This window comes from Taurulus bubalis, assembly GCF_910589615.1.
Source record: "Taurulus bubalis genome assembly, chromosome: 12".
Taxonomy (NCBI): Eukaryota; Metazoa; Chordata; class Actinopteri; order Perciformes; family Cottidae; genus Taurulus; species Taurulus bubalis.
This window is the reverse complement of record NC_136600.1, coordinates 4,979,735-4,998,223: the sequence shown is the minus strand read 5'-3', so window position 1 is coordinate 4,998,223 and position 18,489 is coordinate 4,979,735. Positions and strand designations below refer to the sequence as shown.

Below are 18,489 nucleotides of genomic sequence, written 5' to 3'. Positions count from 1 at the left end.
TGTGCGAGCAGTTTCTTTCTCGTGTCGGAGGGGAAACTCTCCATGCAGACGTCTGCCAGCAGGCAGCTGCTGGAAGGACGTACATCGGAAAAAACTCTGAATGGAAACCAGCTCTGGTTCCTGTTTCCTTGTTTAGTTGTCGCTCTGGTGGACATTTCATTGTGCATGGGAGTGTGGAGAGACGGAGAGAGAGAGAGCGACAGAGAGACCATCAGGGTGAAGATCAGAGGTTTCCCCCGACCTGCCCCCGGCCCTCCTCTTCACACCAGGTCCTCCGGTTGGCCGTCCTTGGCCTTGGCAGGTGCTATTGTGCTTTCTGATTGGCTCTGCTGCTGGATGGTCCGGCTCCCCGGCCCCCCCACCCTCTGGTTATTGCTGTGCTGGTGTAGAAAGAACGCCGAGCCGGGGTAGTGGCCCATCACCTCGCTGTACGCCGGCGGGGGCCCCTCCATGCGCCCGTGGCTGCTGGAGTTGGCCACGCTGATGCCCGAGTTGCTGCTCGGCGGCCGCGGGCCCCCCCCTCCCCCTCCCACCCCTAACAGGCCGCCGCCTCCCCCCATATCGATCAAGTCACTGTCGTAGATGGTCCGGTTGGGCGGCGCCCTCACCGACTCGCGGTTGAGCTCCATCTGCTGCTCGGGGTCGCGGAGCTGCAGGGTGCAGGGCCCCTGGTAGGGCGGCGGCTCCTCGCCGTCCGACAGCGAGATGGTGGGCGGCAGGTCGATCTGGTGCTGCAGGTAAGGGTAGGTGGGCTGGAAGCGGCTGAAGCGGTCGCGCTGCATGAAGGAGGGAGCCGTGAAGCGATCCCTGGCCTGGGGGGCGTACAACACCTGAGAGGACAGAGAGAGGACATTTACATGTACTGGATATACACACACACACACACACAAAGATACAGGATACATGTGTGCACATATACACATACACACATTCCAGCATCAGCACTCCCCAATGTATCCCTGATTCATTATTAAAGACATAGCCGCGTAATTACAGTGAAAGAAAAAAGGGTCCTCCTGAAGCCTTTATCAGAGATCTTCACCTCAATTAGCTCCACGGACTGAGACTGAGGATCTATTTCCTCTTTTCAACACGTCTCTGCTGTTGTGCAAGTCTTTATCAGAGGAACCATTTCAATTAATGGCTGTGGCTCTAATCGTCATCCCCCACTGACAAGGCAGCATGGATGGAGAGAACAGACTGGAGGAATAAACCCTGGAGGAGAGGATCAGGGCCACTGAAATGGAGAGACAGAGAGAGAGAAAGTGGAACTGAAAGGATTAAAAAGAAAGGCTACTGAGATGAGGAAGAGAGAGAGAGAGAGAGAGAGAGAGCAGAAAGAAGAGAAGAAGAAAGAGCTGTGGACGATAAAGAAGTGGAAAGAGGGCTGGAAAGATAACGACAGAAAGAAATAGTATGAAGCCAGACTGATAGACAGGGGAGTGGGGGGGGGGGAGAGTGGGGGGGGGGGGGGGGGGGGGGTAGAGAGAGAGAGAGAGAGAGAGAGAGAGTGAGAGAGAGAGTGAGAGGTGTATCGCTGATAGAGCAGCAGAGCGGGGCGGCTCTCAGACGCCTGTCTAGACGGTGTCAGGGGAGGTGTTGCTGATTAATGAAGCACCACACACACACACACACACACACACACACACACACACACACACACACACACACACACACACACACACACACACACCTCCGTGGCCTTTTTCCTTTTCTCTGCCTCTTCTATCTGCTCGCAACTAGAGCGGCTCGCTGTGGTTGTTTTGGTGCAAACTTGCCACTTGCTGGCGAGCCGAACGCCTAAGAGTTATCAATGATGAACCTCGCGCTGCTCCTCGAGTGTTTCTAGTTTTCCCAGTGAGCTTCCTCCCAGCGCGACTCGCAAGCTCCTCCATCTGGCATGGACGCCGTCGAGCAAACAGATCACCGTGTGCCGCCATTTGTTTGCCGCCATTTGTTTGCGCTTCTGCATTGGCGAGGCTTTGAGGACACGCCAAACCTGACTCCGATTGGAGTGCAGTGCCAGCCGTACCCGGTGCGACTTACAAGCTTCAATTCCTGGATGATCAAATATTTACAAGCAACCAAAATGCAAATGTCAGGATCTTTGTCCTGCGATAGTATTCGTGTAACCACAAAACAATGACACGTGGGCGAGCGCTCAGCCAGCGGAGAAGCACAGAGAGAGGAGCTGGGAGAGACCGAAGGATTAGACAAAAGAGACCACTTCCTCTCTCTTTCATTCATTTTAGTCTCTATCGTCCACACTTCCACTCCACGCTGCCTCGGAATGTGCTACTTGTAGCCATTTACCATGGCAACCAGAGGAGTCGCCCCCTGGTGGTCAGGAGAGAGAATTTTAACACATGAAGCATAGACTTCTATACACCAGAGGAGTCGCCCCCTGTGGGTCAGGAGAGAGAATGCAGCTTTAACACATGAATATCTGTGTATATCTATTGTCATTATCTAGATACAGTGGCGGCCGGCCAATAGAGGGCCACGGGGCCCCACCTTGAGCCATCAAAATATATATATATATAAATATAAATATAAAAAAAAAAAATATATATATATATATATATATATACACATGTATATAGACGTGCACTAGCAGCTGAGAGGACAAGCAGGAAAAGCATATATTTTGCGCAGATATTAAAAACACAAATATTGACAATAATAAATAATATAATAATAATATACACACACACATGTATATATATATATTATAATATACATTATAATATTATTAATTATAAAAATTATAATAATATTATTTATTATTGTCAATATTTGTGTTTTTAATATGCCCAGTAATATTTGTAAAATAGGATATCTGCGCAAAATATATGCTTTTCCTGCTTGTCCTCTCAGCTGCTAGTGCACGTCTCTGCTGCTAGTGCACGTCTCTGCTGCTAGTGCACGTCTCTGCTGCTAGTGCACGTGGTGTGGCCAGATCCATTTGGCCCAAGAAAGACGGGTCTAATAAGCAGTTTAGCCAATCACTGATATAAAGAGTGACATACAATTTAGCCAATCAGAATAGAATAGAATAACCCCTTATTAGTCCCATAGTGGGGAAATGTATTCTCTGCATTTGACCCATCCTTAGTATTTCAGGGAGCAGTGGGCAGCCCCTAGTGAAGCTCCTGGGGAGCAATTTAGGGTTCAGTGTCTTGCTCAGGGACCCTTCGACATGCGACCTATGGGGAGACTCGGGATCAAACCGGCGACCTTGTGGTTGCAGGACGACCACTCATCCCCATGAGCAACAGTCGCCGTAAAAAAGACTCACCGTGGGGCCATTCTCATTTGGCCCTAGGGTAAGCGTTCCAGTCTCTCGTTCTCACATGACAATGGCGAGTGCGAGCATTGCTCTTCAAAGGAGACCAAACACTAACTCGGTAAAATCTCTCCTGGACCTCACCATAAGACAACAGACTGGCGTGAAAGGGAGCAGCTTGAGCTTCTGTGCAGACGGCTAAGCTACACCAGGACGGTTTGGCTAAGCTAGCTGCTGGATGCAGTCGTGCTAACGCCGTATTTTACTTTCCATGCTTGCTTTTTAAATCAACGGAGACCGATCCAGCATGGACAGCTACGAGAATAAGGGACATGAAGCATTTGTCGGAAAAATTAAGAAAACATGAGAACGCCAGGAAACGCATGGATAACTCTGTCAAGCTACTAAGCTAGCATATCAGGCTAAGTCAACATCGCTACCCACGGACACAGGACTGCGGTGAAGAAACACAATGAGGAGGATAAAAACGGGCACATTTTATCCAAAATAATTGATTGTGTGAAGTTTTGTGGGTCTTTTGAGCTGGCCTTGCATGACGAGACTCTATGAGGAGTGCTGCTGGAGCACCGTAGCAGACAGCTTTTTTAAAGGCACGTCAAAGACGGCACAACACGAGCTGTTGGACGGCATGCTGTCGGTATATGATATGCAAGTAACCCAATTTGTGTTCTGGCTTAGAAACAGTTTGTCAATCAATGTTGTTGTTTTCGTTGCATCATGTGTTTTACCTGCGTTAAGATGAGATGCTTTTATTTTGAAGGCGGCTCGCAACGATAAAAAGGAAGTCTCATTTTATGTCAAAAGCTACGGAAAATATGTACATTTTTTTATACAAATTAGAAACAGTAACGGTATTGGCACTCCGCAGAAGAGTAGTTAGTTAAAGTTGTAAGGTTAGTAAAGTTGTAATAAATGAAATAACTGTATGTTTAGCGTAGTGTTGGCTCTGTGTGTGTGTGTGTGTGTGCTATTAATGCTAACGAGCAGTAAGCTAACACAATTATTGTTATGTGCCTTCGTACACAGCTCTTATGTTGGTTTTGGGAATTTATCATTATCTTTCGGAGGGGTATGCAACATTATATATATATATATATATATATATATATATATATATATATATAAATATACTGAATTGTATTAATAAGATGTCCTTATTATGTCAAATTGTTGGAATACATGTTAAATATTTAACTGCAAAGTAGTAATGCGTGATACCTTTTGTTGCATTGAATCATACGGGGATGTTTGCTGATTGATTAGATGGCCCTACCAAAATAAATTGCCACCAGCCGCCACTGTCTAGATATGTTGTAGAAGTGTCGCTGTAACCCCGCTTCATCTGCCTGCTCACAGTGAACAAGGCTCGGGTTAAACAAGGGGCAGTGTGCTGGTCTTACCTCCGAGGCACCTTGTCGAGAGCTGCTGTCTGAAGGCCACAGACACCCGTCCTACACACCGAGACAGACGAGACACAAACAAGAGAGAATGAGGCTTTGAGAAGCTCCCAGGTGGCTTTAGGATGCGTCTTCAGTCTAACGTGCTTCCCACATAGTCATGTTTCTAACAAATATGAGGAATTACTCGTGTTTGCCAACGTGTTCCACTCATGTTGGATTCCTTTCTCTTTAGAAATCAACACACATTACTGCTTTCTTTCTTCTTTGTTATGTCTGAGACGCTTTTTTTAATGTGATGATACAAACTTTCTTCTTTAAAAAAATAAAGAGCGAGAAAAACAAACACCTGAAGAGAAACAACCTGAGGAGGACGCAGAAGATGAAACACAAATGATGAGAAATGCCCGATGGCTTCAAACGCTAAATCTCGCCCCCGTTCGTTCGGGAGCTGGGACAACAAAAGACGGCAGACGGCTCTCGTCTTAAAAAAATTAAACAGTCAGGATGAAAGAGACAGCGAAGACACGCGGCTATCAAATAATTGCTGTTTCTCTTCGTCTGCATTTGACTTGAGGATCTTTTCTAAAGGGGGGCACAGTCGACAATATTTAGTGAGGGGGAAAAAAGGGACATGAAAAGGAAGACCAACATGTACGAGTCCTTTGTTGCTTTCTGAGCTTGCTTTTGTGGCATTTCAGTATTTTGATCGGGGAGGATATTGGAGCACGGATTGAGACGAAAACAGAGTAGACGAGGGGTCGTTAGCGGGATCGAATGAATCTGTGACGGGAGATCAAGCTTTCACCCGGTTTCTTCACATACTGGGAGCGGTGTGTCAGCGGACCAATGATTCTGCATTACAGATCGTATTCTGGCAACCTGCGTACGTGCAGGTTTGTGCGTGTTTGAGTGCGTTTGTCCCAGAGTGTCGACACGTCAGTACAGGAGGGGGGGCTGTCTAGACGCTGCTGAATTAAACATCAAGGCCCGACAGAGGCTGGCTCTGAAGAAACCAATGCAGCGACTTCACCAGGCGGGGTTACTGGCAACAAACTGGTGCGCTGTGTTTGTCATGCGTCCGGGAAACTAAAAGAAGTGTACTGTCACAGCGAGAGCAGACGGACGGACCCAAACAAACTCTCTCTTTTGGTTCCCCACACTACTGACCTGCTGCAGGGCGTGGTCGTGCCGGCGGGCCTGGCTCTGCCGCGTTATGAAGGACCAGGTGGAGAGCTTGTAGTGGTTGAGCAGGCAGATGATCACGACCACCATCACTGTCATCACCACGATGATGATGACGATCTGAACAAACTCCAGTTCAGCTGCACAAACACACACAAAGGGGGGGTGTTAGCATCGGACATGTCGAAGGAGAGATGTGGGCACAAAATAAAGTCGTTTTGCTCAGCTATACACTGGCCTCATTTACCGGGTAAAGACTAGGGCTGCAACTAAAGTTTATTTTCATAATTGACTAATCTATCGACTATTTTTTTCGATTAGTCGACTAATTTAATGACTATTTCCCATTAAAATGACTCAAAATGTTGGAATTTGAACTTCAAATGTATTTGAGTAACAAGATCTGAACATCAGAACATCATTATAACAAATACATTAAATAGTAATACAAATTAAAGTGCAAATATGCTTTAAAAGTAAAGAAAAAGTACAAATAAAGTTTTAAAAGTAACTCAAAATAGCAATCAAGCCTCTGAAAGTGCAAAATAACTGACATTCAAAGTCCAACAGTTAAAAAAATAATCCATCCTACCTGACAATTAAAGTGCAAGGGTTTAAAAGTAAATCAAAATGACTTATTGCAGTCCCACGTATTCTGCATGTTTAACTACCTCTTTCTCTGGACAGAGCTCTACTAGGCCGTCTCACATCAGTGTGCAGAACTAGTAAAGACTGAACACAACTAAAAGGATTTAAATCGTTGGGATTGTGGCAAAAACACTTCTGATTTTGTCTAACACATGAAGGTCCAATGGTCGGATCAAAAAGCCCCAGAACTGCTACACAGTGGACCCTTTTTGGTGAGGTTGTTGAAAGGAATTGAACTAAAGATAAGAACTTCTTTATGCACATACAAGCATAGTATGTACTCGTGCATTTAATGCACCTGTTGAGACGGGCTCTTTCAAACAATGAAAAGGTGACACAAGATTAAAATAATACCACCTGGAATCAAACCAGAAATAAATAATAAAGTTACAATATATTGGTATTGCTACTTGTTGCTATCTAATATTGTCGTGAAGGATGAAACTTAATGAATCCATTGTCTGTGCCTCCTGAAGGTCATATTAACACTGAAGACAGTGATGCTCCAAGACTTTCTGTTCTTCTAAGAGACCCAGATCCCGCTGACTGGGCATTATTCTGACTGGCTGTTAGAGCGCGTGTCCACCAGCAGAGGGCGGCACAGCTCAAACTCCCTGTTGGGTGAGCCGGAGGATTACAGAGAAGAAGCTTCAATTCAAAGAAACAAAAAAAAGATGAGTGTTGAGACTCTGGTGTCTGTCTCTGGGTACAGTGGTCTCTTTGTGGAGATGCTGAACACACACACACACACACACACACACACACACACACACACACACACACACACACACACACACACACACTCTTATTTGTTGTTGCTACTTTCCCAACTCCTCCCCCTTTTATCAATCTTTCCTTTCTTGCATTCTTCTCTCACCCACCATCATTCTCTCTGTGTTTCTTCAATTTCCCCTCTCTCTCTCTCTCTCTCTCTCCCTCTCTCCCTCTCTCCCTCTCTCCCTCTCGCTCCCTCTCTCTCCCTCTCCCTCTCTCCCTCCATCCCCCCTGCAGTCTGAGACTCTTTTGTCATGGAGTCATCGGGTTCGTTCTGAGCAGAAGTCTTGACCTTGTCTGGTGTTGGCACCCAGTCTGACTCACATCTTACTCACTGCTTAGACACTCATTTGATATATATATATATATATATATATATATATATATATATATATATATATATATATATATATATATATATCATGTGTGTGTGTGTGTGTGTGTGTGTGTGTCCTTACGAGAGCAGTGACACACCAGTACACTCAGCTATTTGAGCTCTGAAGCCTCAATTCCAGCGGACGGCTCCACCACAAACCTCTGAGCAGTTTTTGGAAACAACTCTTAAAAAACGACGGAGACGGATCAGGTACTGTACTGAATGCAAAACAAGGAATTTGAAACAAAAAACTTGTATTTTTAACAAAAACTAAAAAAGGAAACGTGCAGGAAACGTGCAGGAAACGCAGGGAGCAGCCGGTCCAGTAACAGCCACCCTGTCCCAGGGATCCCAGCCTCTGTATCCGCCCCGGCTCATTCATCAGCATGAGGTGGGTTGAGTCGAGTCCGAGCTGAAACGTGAACCCACCAAGACCTGCCTCTCCCTCCACCACAGCAGCCACAGAGGTGGGGACTGAGAGGAAGACGAGGGGGGGTGAAGAACGAAACCCAAGCCAGTAAAACCAACCAAAGAGCGGAGGAACGAGGCGCTCAGTGCTGACAAGCTCAACAACTTTCTCTTTGAGATGGGTGAGGTGGGGTTGTGTTCATAAAACATTAAAATACAAATGACTGGAACCGCCTCGTTAATGAAGAAACACAAAAAAAATTCTCACACCAGACATTTGGAACGGTTCTTCCTGTTCGTCACTACATGAGTCACTAATGTGAAACAGGCTGAGTGGACAAAGTGCTGAAAGTGAAGATGAAGAACCAAAAAAAGAACGGCACGAAACGCCCTTCTGGCAATGTCGTCAACCACACGAGAGGAAAGTGAAAGAACAGCTTGTGGCGCGGAGGGAGAAGTCAAAGTCGCATCCAGCGCTCTGAACCACAACAGGACGTTACACTTTCTTCAGGTCTGGGGAAGCCTCGTTACCACGGGCTCCAAGTCTTTACACCTCGTGAACCTTAGAGCCAAGCAACGCCGGCTCACCACCCGGCTCACGACCCGGCTCACCACCCGGCTCACCACCCGGCTCACCACCCGGCTCACGACCCGGCTCACCACCCGGCTCACGACCCGGCTCACCACCCGGCTCACCACCCGGCTCACCACCCGGCTCACGACCCGGCTCACCACCCGGCTCACGACCCGGCTCACCACCCGGCTCACCACCCGGCTCACGACCCGGCTCACGACCCGGCTCACCAGCCGGCTCACCACCCGGCTCACCACCCGGCTCACCACCCGGCAGGTGAGATCTGAATCATCGGCAGCGGGACGCCCTCTAGGGCTAACGTTGAGCGTAGCATATAGCATGTTTGAAATTCTGGGGGCGGACCCCGATGAGGAGAGCAAAGATCCGATCTGTAGACCCTCCATGGTACCAGGTCATCTGGGCTGAACATGGGTACCGACCGCGGTCCCGGATCGAACAGTAAGAAGCGACTCTCAGCTAGTTAGCTAACACGCTAATGTTCAGCAGGTTTTAAGGTTCTTAGTTTAGCTTGTTAGCATCACAGCAAATGCTGATGGAAAGTCTTTAATTCGGAAGGTAGTTGGTTCTATCCATAGACTGTATATGAGTATATAAGTGGGGACTGTGAAGCTGTCCCCACTTAAGCAGGTTTGGTGATTTTTAGTGAACCCATAAACTTTAGGGATTTGGAATGCGGAGGAGAAACGTTGAGACACTACCGGCATTTACTAAATGAACATCATCCTGTATTGAAGAAGACTTGAAACTACAGATTGAGACATAAACTCATGTTTACAATGTTTACTGAGGGAATACATCAAGAGAGAAGTACGATTTAGGAAGAAGGAAGCAGTCAGAATTTGACTTCTCTTGTATCTGACGTGGCCCCTCAGCTTTGCAGCTTTCAGGGCGTCTTCCTGCTCTCTCTGAAAGAGGAAAGCGTTGAATAGAGGCTGCGTGGCCGGGCTGACTGGAAACTAGCCCAGGCCTGTTTGTGCTCACCGCACTCAGCAAAGGGAGGGGACTGAGGGAGGACTTCATTCAGAGAACCGTCTTCTGAGAAAACCAAGTCAACCCGGCCCGTATGTAGGCCTTCGGGATGAATATCACATACGCTGCCTTCTGCTGTGTAAAGACACACAACCCAGACTCAAAGCTGTCTTTTGAAGTACAGGTGGGAACGGGCCTTTTACTACTCAAGCTAAGTAAAAGGAGAAGCGACTGCCGCTAAGCGGCGATGCTCGGAACATCGGGGAGGCAGGAAGCCTGAGGAGGAGGAGGAGGAAGGGGAGGCCCATCCTGCCTGTACTCCAGTATCCACCCAGTTCAGAGGCTCCAGAACACTGTGTACGGAGATCTGAGTGCGTGGTCCAGGTTGGGACGGCGGGGCTTCCATGGTGACGACACGGGGAGGCGGAGCTACACGGCACGGTGCATTTGGAACACAACGGTCCTTTTATTCGTGGCGGAGAAGCTCAGAAAACTCTCAGAAATCTCTTTTATCGTCATGTAACGTTTCATCATAATTTAAAATGTGTTGAAATAGTACCGTAGCTTCCTAAACAAAATGTCACTTTTTTGATACCTTGTGCTACGGACACATTTTGGTCAGCAGTGAAACGTATTGAGGTCTGAACCAGCGTTAGCAAAGCCAAACAGTAAGAGAGTAAACAGCATGGAGAGAGTGTGCACACACAGACAGACGGTGACCCCATGACGGGCCTTTGAGCTGTGTGTGTGTGTGTGTGTGTGTGTGTGTGTGTGTGAGGCCAATGGAAGGTCACGCTAGTGAAAGAAGCTTTCAGACATCAGATGCTAACAGAGCAACTCTGAGGACACATAAGAGAAATGACATTTCTGTGGCATTAATTACTTTGGTGGAACAATAATAATAACAGCAATAATAATAACTAGAGGTTTCTCGTCATTCGGGTGGTTTGAGGTGTATTTCTTCCGGTTTGGAGCTCTCTCTCACTCTGTTAAAGGAGCCCGGTCCTATACCTGGGCTACTGAGGTGTTTTTCCCTTCGGGTAGGTCTGGCTGACGCGCTATATGATGTGCCTCGATCAAACGTGTTCCTTTGTCCTCTTTTAGTGATCCACGACAAGTTTGTATGAGTAAGATGATTTATTGTCTTTCAATTATGACATGGATAGGCTTCCTAGATGCCTAACAATTACCCTTTCCCAACCTTTACCGTCGAAGCGGTCAAAACCTTTTGCCCTTTCCGGGGTCCAACACCTGCCGTCAATCATGACTGATTGATCATATAGCCACTCCCAGAACACAGCACAGCGCCACCCGGTGTTCACATTTAGGAACAATGTTGATCTCATTTGGCTCCTACACACTCTGCCAGGGAAAAACTCACTCCTGTGACTAATGAGGGAGTCGAGGCTCCCCCTGTTTGGCCCTGAAATAAATTGAAGGCTAATGAGTATCTATAGAGACTGCTTGCACTCAGCCGGGTCTCCGACATTGTTATCGCTCCATAAACTTAACATCTGAGCTCGGATGACCTTGGACCATTCCGTGAGAAAGAAAAACCAGCGCCGGGCTGGTTTCAGTCTGCACAAAGGGAGCAGCCTATTCCTGTGCTCCTCGGTTTGGAAGAGGATGTGTCCCGACAGCCTGAGAACAGAGGAGGGCAGCTAGCTGCTGGCTAGGTGCTGGTTAGCTGCTGGCTAGGTGCTGGTTAGCTGCTGGCTAGCTACTGGTTAGCTGCTGGCTAGGTGCTGGTTAGCTGCTGGCTAGCTACTGGTTAGCTGCTGGCTAGCTGCTGGTTAGCTACTGGCTAGCTACTGGTTAGCTGCTGGCTAGCTGCTGGTTAGCTGCTGGCTAGCTACTGGCTAGCTACTGGTTAGTTGCTGGCTAGCTTGTGGCTAGCTGCTGGTTAGCTGCTGGCTAGCTGACGCCGGACGCCCCGCCGGACGCCCCACCGGCCTGAACGTGGCGCTGCTCTGGGAGGTGGACCGGACTGAGGAATGATTGGGATTTGTTCCTCCTGAAAACTAAATGTTTTTATTGTAAATGTTTTTTAGTTTTCAAGCTGAGCTCCTCAAACCCTCCAACATACTTAGTTCCCTCCTGCCGTCGTTTCCTGTTTCCTGTTTCCTGCTGCCCTCACGTCTCATGACGCGTTTCTGTAAAGCCACGACCAGAGAATCAAAAAGAGTCAAAATAATATAGAGAGACAGAGAGAGAGAGAGATAGAAAGAGAGATGGTTCACAGCCTGCTGCCCACCACACACACACACACACACACACACACACACACACAGCCCTGTCTGCTGCCACTGCCGTTGCTATGGTAACCCTTGGGCACGGCACCGCGATCAACAAGGCCCGGTAGCTGCCGAGGGCGCCGTTACAGCGGCCGAGACAGGGAGGGAGAGAGAGAGAGAGAAAGCAAGCATGCTGGCACACTTCGAAGGAAGCAGAGTATGTTCGATAATGAAGGAAGTTGGGAGAGATGGAGGGGAGAGAGAAGCATGTGGCACACACACACACACACACACACACACACACACACACACACACACACACACACACACACACACACGCCTCCCCTGGGAGGGAGACATGCACTGTAACGTCTAGACGGCTGGTATCAGCCTGGCAGCAACAGTCTCTCAACCACTGTGTGTGTGTGTGTGTGTGTGTGTGTGTGTGTGTGTGTGTGTGTGTGTGTGTGTGTGTGTGTGTGTGTGTGTGTGTGTGTGTGACACAGCATGTAGTAGATATCAGCCTAGTTAGAGCCTCCCCTCCTCTACTACAGTCATTCATTCTCTCCATGGAAATAAATGAACTAGTTTAGTGCTGCTTAACCCCGAGAAGAGTGTGTGTGTGTGTGTGTGTGTGTGTGTGTGTGTGTGTGTGTGTGTGTGTGTGTGTGTGTGTGTGTGTGTGTGTGTGTGTGTGTGTGAGAGAGAGAGAGATACTGAGGCCATTAGACAGGTATCTCAGGGTCAGGACTGGAGAGAGACATGGAGACAGAGATAGAGGTGCCAGACATGCTATGGGGGACTCAATTACAGCTCTGTCTTATACCTCCTCCTCTCTCCTCTCTCCTTCCTCCTCCTCCCTCCTCTCTCCTTCCTCCTCCTCTTTCCTCTCTCCTTCCTCCTCCTCCTCCTCCTCAGCCCGTCTCTGCTTCTCGACAGAGATTGGATGGTTCCTGAAGCAGGACTCGTGCTTCTAGCTCGTCCCTCTCGTAGGGGAGACGTTCTGTTTTCCTTCCACACACTACATGTTAACTGGTGGAGCTTGTAAACCAGAATTCTCAGCGTCCGCATTCCCCCCGACCCGTTTGATTCAAACCCATCTGAAGGCAGGACTTCATGAGCATTGTCATCACATCCCAGAATCAACAGGATTAACGAAACCAGATATTTGAATTACCGTCATGTGTAAAAAGCCGTAAGAACATGGAAGGCCTTCTCGAGCGGCCCGTGTGTGGTTGTGCGTTTAGAGGCATGAAGGCTCATTCTGAGCTCACGCAAACACACCAACCCTTAGTGTCAGTGATTATACACAACTACAATACGGGTAGATCAAATCAAGCATTCTGATTGGTTGAGAGGGAGTCACGGGGTGTAGTTTATTCAGCCATAAAGTACTGTACAGCCTGTTTACATTTAGAGCGTTCCATATCAGTGCGCACTTAAAATAACAGGTAGAGCATGGTTACATGATATCCTGTTCCTCCTTAAATTGGAGAAAATTAAATTCACTCTTAGAGGGTGCTCTGATAGGTTTTACACTTACTGGAGATCTCTTCTTCAATATTTTGATTAAACTTTCTCCTGATGAGGTGTTGTAGTAGTATACCGCGACCTGCTGTTACAGACTCTTTCCTTGGTGCCCCCCCTCCACCCGAGCCTGTGCTTGACCTAATAACAAATACTGAATTCCAGTTACTCTTTTTTGTTTGTCGGGGAGGGAGTTTGTTCAATGATACTGTTGACTTGAATGCTTGGAGGGGGCGGGGGGAAGAAAAATGTGAAATGTATCACAATTGCATTGTTTCTTTGTGTACTTTCCTTAATAAAAAAATATTTAAATTGCGCGACCGCTAGTTGTCATTTCAAGCTTGACAGTTACCAAACATGTTTTCTGTAAACTTTGATATTGACACGTCCGCAGTAACGACTCAGACATTGGTTTCCTTAACATGCAGGTTTATTGCTTGAGTGTTCACAGTATTGCAACGGGGCTCTTCGCTAACAGTAACGTTAGCTCAAACGGAACAGCTAACAAGCTCACTTAGCATCCCCCACACTAGCATAACAAACAACAACACACACAACCGCCATACACATACGGGACTATTTTCTCTGTCGCTTAAATGCGATACACAACGTTTGGTGGCTACAACTATTTTGTGCTGAAAGAGAGCTTACTATTACTATTTATACCCGTATTATAAAAGCAATAAGGTACTCGAGGCAGTACTGTGTCTACAATAATGTACAGTTCAAGGGTTTGCCGGCCCTCCGCTGCGTGTTGGGCCTAACAATACCCTTGAACAGTACATTATTGCACGATACAGTACTGCCTCGAGTACCTTATTGCTTAAATGAACACCATCTCAGACTAATAGATCCCTTTAAAGCCGACACATGGCCCTTAAAAAGAACCCGTGGTGTGTTGACAGGACTGATGTAAAGACGACGCTCTGAAGACAAGCTGGTCGTAGTCACGCTTCATATCTTTACCGCGCCTCTTGTCGTCTCTTTCACATTCTCCCTCTTGACTCGACATGCCATGACGGATCAATGTCCTCCTCATAGTAGAGGAAGGCTGATTATTGCAGAGCGAGGCCGTAATGACGAGACGCCGTTGCTGAGCCCGGCAGATAAATCCTCCGGGAAGAAACAATGAAAAAGGACTAATGCGGCCGTATCATCTCCACCTGCATGAATATAACATGAACAAAGATACGGATAACATATCATAGATATTACAATGTAGTCCAATATTATCAATAATCCAACAATGTAATATTTATGAACAGCAGTAAAGCAAGGAGACGGTGGGTGGGGAGGGGGCTGAACATGTCACTTCACACACACAAGCTGCCAGTCAGAGCAGGCCTGCAGAGTCTCTCAGGTGTGTGTGTGTGTGTGTGTGTGTGTGTGTGTGTGTGTGTGTGTGTGTGTGTGTGTGTGTGTGTGTGTGTGTGTGTGCATTATCAGAGCCAGACAGACAGGATAGTGTCTAGACACCCCTGACCCCCTCCTGCCAGAGAGCCCAGACTGAATACACTCTCTCTGAGTGATTGTACCAGACTGGAGGGTCAGTGATGTCAGGGTTAAAGTGTGTGTGTGTGTGTGTGTGTGTGTGTGTGTGTGTGTGTTATTCTAGTGAATGTGAATGTACCATCCTTAGTCATACGAGGTTCTGATCATAGTTGCTTGTTGATGATCAACTCTGCATTTCAAAGGACATCAGTCTGTTTCTACACGCTGGCAGCCAGGGACTGAGAGGTGATGAGCCGGACCCCAACACGACAACAAGCCCACCCAGAGCACCCAGAGCACCCAGAGCCCTCCAGAGCCTCGAGCGGCAGGACGGTGACAGTGAAGGGTACCGCTCTGGACAGAGCAGAACAACCCAGAGCTGCTTCCGTGCTTCCACCTGGGAGCAGAGCTCTGACAGCGCCGAGGCCCGTCGCTAACGTACGCATCATCGTCATCATCGCCATGTGAGGAGGACTCATGCAGTGGGCTGGTGTGACAGCATCAGTGGGAGGGTGATGGCCAATAAGATGCGCACATTCAACCCAAAGGCGAATAAAGACCAGTGGGTCCAGCTGATGTTGATGTTGTGTTCTACTCATGATCCATAACTATAATAATCCTGTAGTTTCAATCAAAGCCGCTACGAACAAGAACTATGGAATTTGCTAACAAAAGACAGAACACCACCAAAAATAAAAAAGTAATATAATATGATGTTCAAATGTTGGTTGGAATTGAAGAGGCAACAAAGTAACAACTTCAGGAAAATACTGCGAGCTCCCAGATTGGACAGATGAACAACATGGAGCCCCTCAGCCGCCCACACCAAGGAACAGGAGAAGCCATTCTAAAGAGTCCCTTTCTCTGCAGGTCAACAGGCTGCTCAAGGCAGGAACAGGTAACAGCACATAGTTTGGCACGGATTTAGAAAACAACAAAAACAGAGGGATGAAGAGAACAGGGCTCAGGTTGAAGAAACACAAGAGATATTGGGCACAGAGGAGACGGGAGGTGAAGCAGACAAACAACAAAGCCTTGTGTCTCATCTCTGAGGAGCAGCAGCACACGGAGCGGCGGACCCAACACATCAAAAAAGATGAGGAAGAAACAAGTGGGCTTCGTTCCTCTCCCTCGTCCCCCTCTGGAGTCTGAGCTGAAGGAGATTCTGCTGAACCTGCATGGTCCGTCTAATTAAGCACGCTGAGGGATAACTATATGGAAATACCATATTTGCTGAAGCAGGTGCCATATGGGCTCAGTTTCATAACCAGTTCAAAGTTCCTCATCGTAACTTTAATTATTAGTGGACATGAAAGAGCCACACACCTCTTCACTATTTTTTGACATTTTAAAGACTGGACCATTCATAAAAGACATGCAGTTATTAATAGGTAGTGGACATAATAGCCACAGTAATTGCAGCCCTTTTTCACACCGCCCCAACAAACACATTCTGAGGTGAACTGAAAAAAACAAACGACTTCCAGTGGACTAAAACCTCTCAAACTTATGAGGAACCAGAGCGCTCCGTTTCTGCACAAGACAAACGACCTCCTCCTCTGGTGTGTAATTACACCCCGTCTGTTTGGAATAACTCAATTTAATCTGCTTTTTGCGTTTCTTTTTTTCCAATCTCTTCCCGCAAATCATAACTGGTTTCCATTTTGGAAAAAGATGGCTCCTCAAAAGCAACATATGCTTGCGTGGCGTTTTATTCTCCGATGACTCACTGTCCGACTCGCCCGCCGAGACGTCTCCCCCTCTCTCTATTTTAGCCTGTTTCTCCTCTTCCTCTCTCGTTAGGTCGGTCTCTTGCACTCGTTTTGTCACACTCCTCTCACTCGGTTTCTCTCCTCCTTAATCCATCTTTCCTTCTGTCTCTCCAGCCTCCTCTCCGTCTCCCACCTTTCCTCCCACACTCCCTCCGGTTCCTCACATGAAGGGGTGTAAACACGTCTCCACACACTCAATGTGCCGATCCAACAGAGCCCCTAAAGATGCCTTGGAGGCAGGATTACACCGGAAAGAGGGACAGAGACAGAAAAGAGAGGGAGGAAGAGAGGAAAAGAAAAACCGTGAAAGAGAGACAGTGACAAAGGGAAGTGAGAGCAACGTCAGTGCAAAGGTGTAAAAAAACAACAACAAAAAACACAGAAAGTTGCATATATAAATAAATAAATAAGGAGACAAATGCAGGATAAAGGGAAATACGGGAGAGAAAAAAAAGTCCCATCAAAAACCTTTCCTCCCCTTGCTGGAACACTTGGCCGTGACCGCGGGCTGAACCTCGGTGCGGTGCTGAGCAACAGCTGCCGACAAAACAGAGGAAACTGCAAAAAAAAAGGAAAAGAAGCTGCAGAAGAAGAAGCAGCAGCAGGGGGTGGGGGCTCTCTAAGTAACGCTGGTGCTGTTTGGGAGATGACCAGGATGTTTTGAGCTTGCTCCGGGAAAGATGGAGGTATAAATAGACCTGGGGCGGCGGGGTGGAGGAGTGAAAGAGGTTCAAACAGAGGGGAGGATAGTTAAATGTGGAGAGCAGCTTGTGTCTTACACACATGCATTTAAAAAAAGATGAAGAAGAGAGACATACAGTCCTCTGGGCGGATGCAGCGTCTCCATCCCTTGCCTCTACCCCAGTGGTTCTCAAACTTGTTCTGTCACGCCCCACTTTGGAGGAGGTAAAATGTCCGGGCCCCACCGCCCCAACAACATTGTAACTAAATGGTCCAACTTTTTGTGACTCCTCCATCCGTGCTTTTTCAAATAATAGAATTTAAAAAATTTAAATCCATTTCAAGTAAACCAGATCGCTCCATCGGACAAGAACTAATAACATGTGCAATCACTTTGTTAAGAACAATGCAAATAAAGTTCTATCAGTGGAAAAGTTCTCATGTTCATGGAGAGAGTGGTCGTCCTGAAACCACAAGGTAGCGGTTCATCCCTGTTCTCCATAGTTTCATGTTGAAGTGTCCTTGAGCGAGACACTGAAGCCCCAGAGCTTCACAGCAGCACACTGCTCCTTCATTACCAAGGATGGTAAAATGCTGAGAATGATTTCCCCACTGTGGGATTAATAAAGGATTATGAAAAAGAATCTGCATCTCCCCCCGCGCCCCACCTGTAATACCTCCACGCCCCACTAGAGGGTCGCGCCCCACAGTTTGAGAACCACTGCTCTACCGCCTTGGAGGCAGCAAGGCCAAACATGTAGAGGGATGTTCCCCAAACGACCAAACTAAAACTCCTTCTCTTGCTCACTGTTGAGCCACCCGGACCCACCCGGACCCACCTGGACCCACCCGGACCCACCCGGACCCACCCGGACCCACCCGGACCCACCTGGACCCCACCCGGTTGAGCGTAGGGGCTTTCACGACATGTTTACACAGTGTGATTTCTGATTAATAATCAGTAATGAGGATGTAATGACTAAGTGGTAAATAGAACAGCCAGAACAATCTGGTTCAGAACATCACTTTGCTGTAATGTGGCGTTAAACCAGAAAAACACACCTGTGCCTTCATAAAACATCCAGAATCTTAGAAGATATTGATATCATATCGACATAGGGCCTA

The 18,489-nt window shown here is 47.5% G+C and overlaps 1 protein-coding gene across 2 annotated transcripts in view; it reads right to left on the bottom strand.

Moving 5' to 3' along the window:
• Positions 1–260: 260 nt before the first annotated feature.
• The window catches only part of LOC306745317 (low-density lipoprotein receptor class A domain-containing protein 4-like), a gene marked incomplete at both ends in the record, with an annotated part of 129,292 nt that continues 111,063 nt past the window's right edge, over positions 261–18,489 (bottom strand). For both annotated transcript variants that reach the window (XM_079228076.1, XM_079228077.1), the window contains 3 exons: positions 261–830; positions 4,708–4,758; positions 5,875–6,029. In XM_079228076.1, coding sequence (XP_079084202.1) covers positions 261–830; positions 4,708–4,758; positions 5,875–6,029 — 776 coding nt within the window. The remainder of the gene's footprint in view (positions 831–4,707; positions 4,759–5,874; positions 6,030–18,489) is intronic.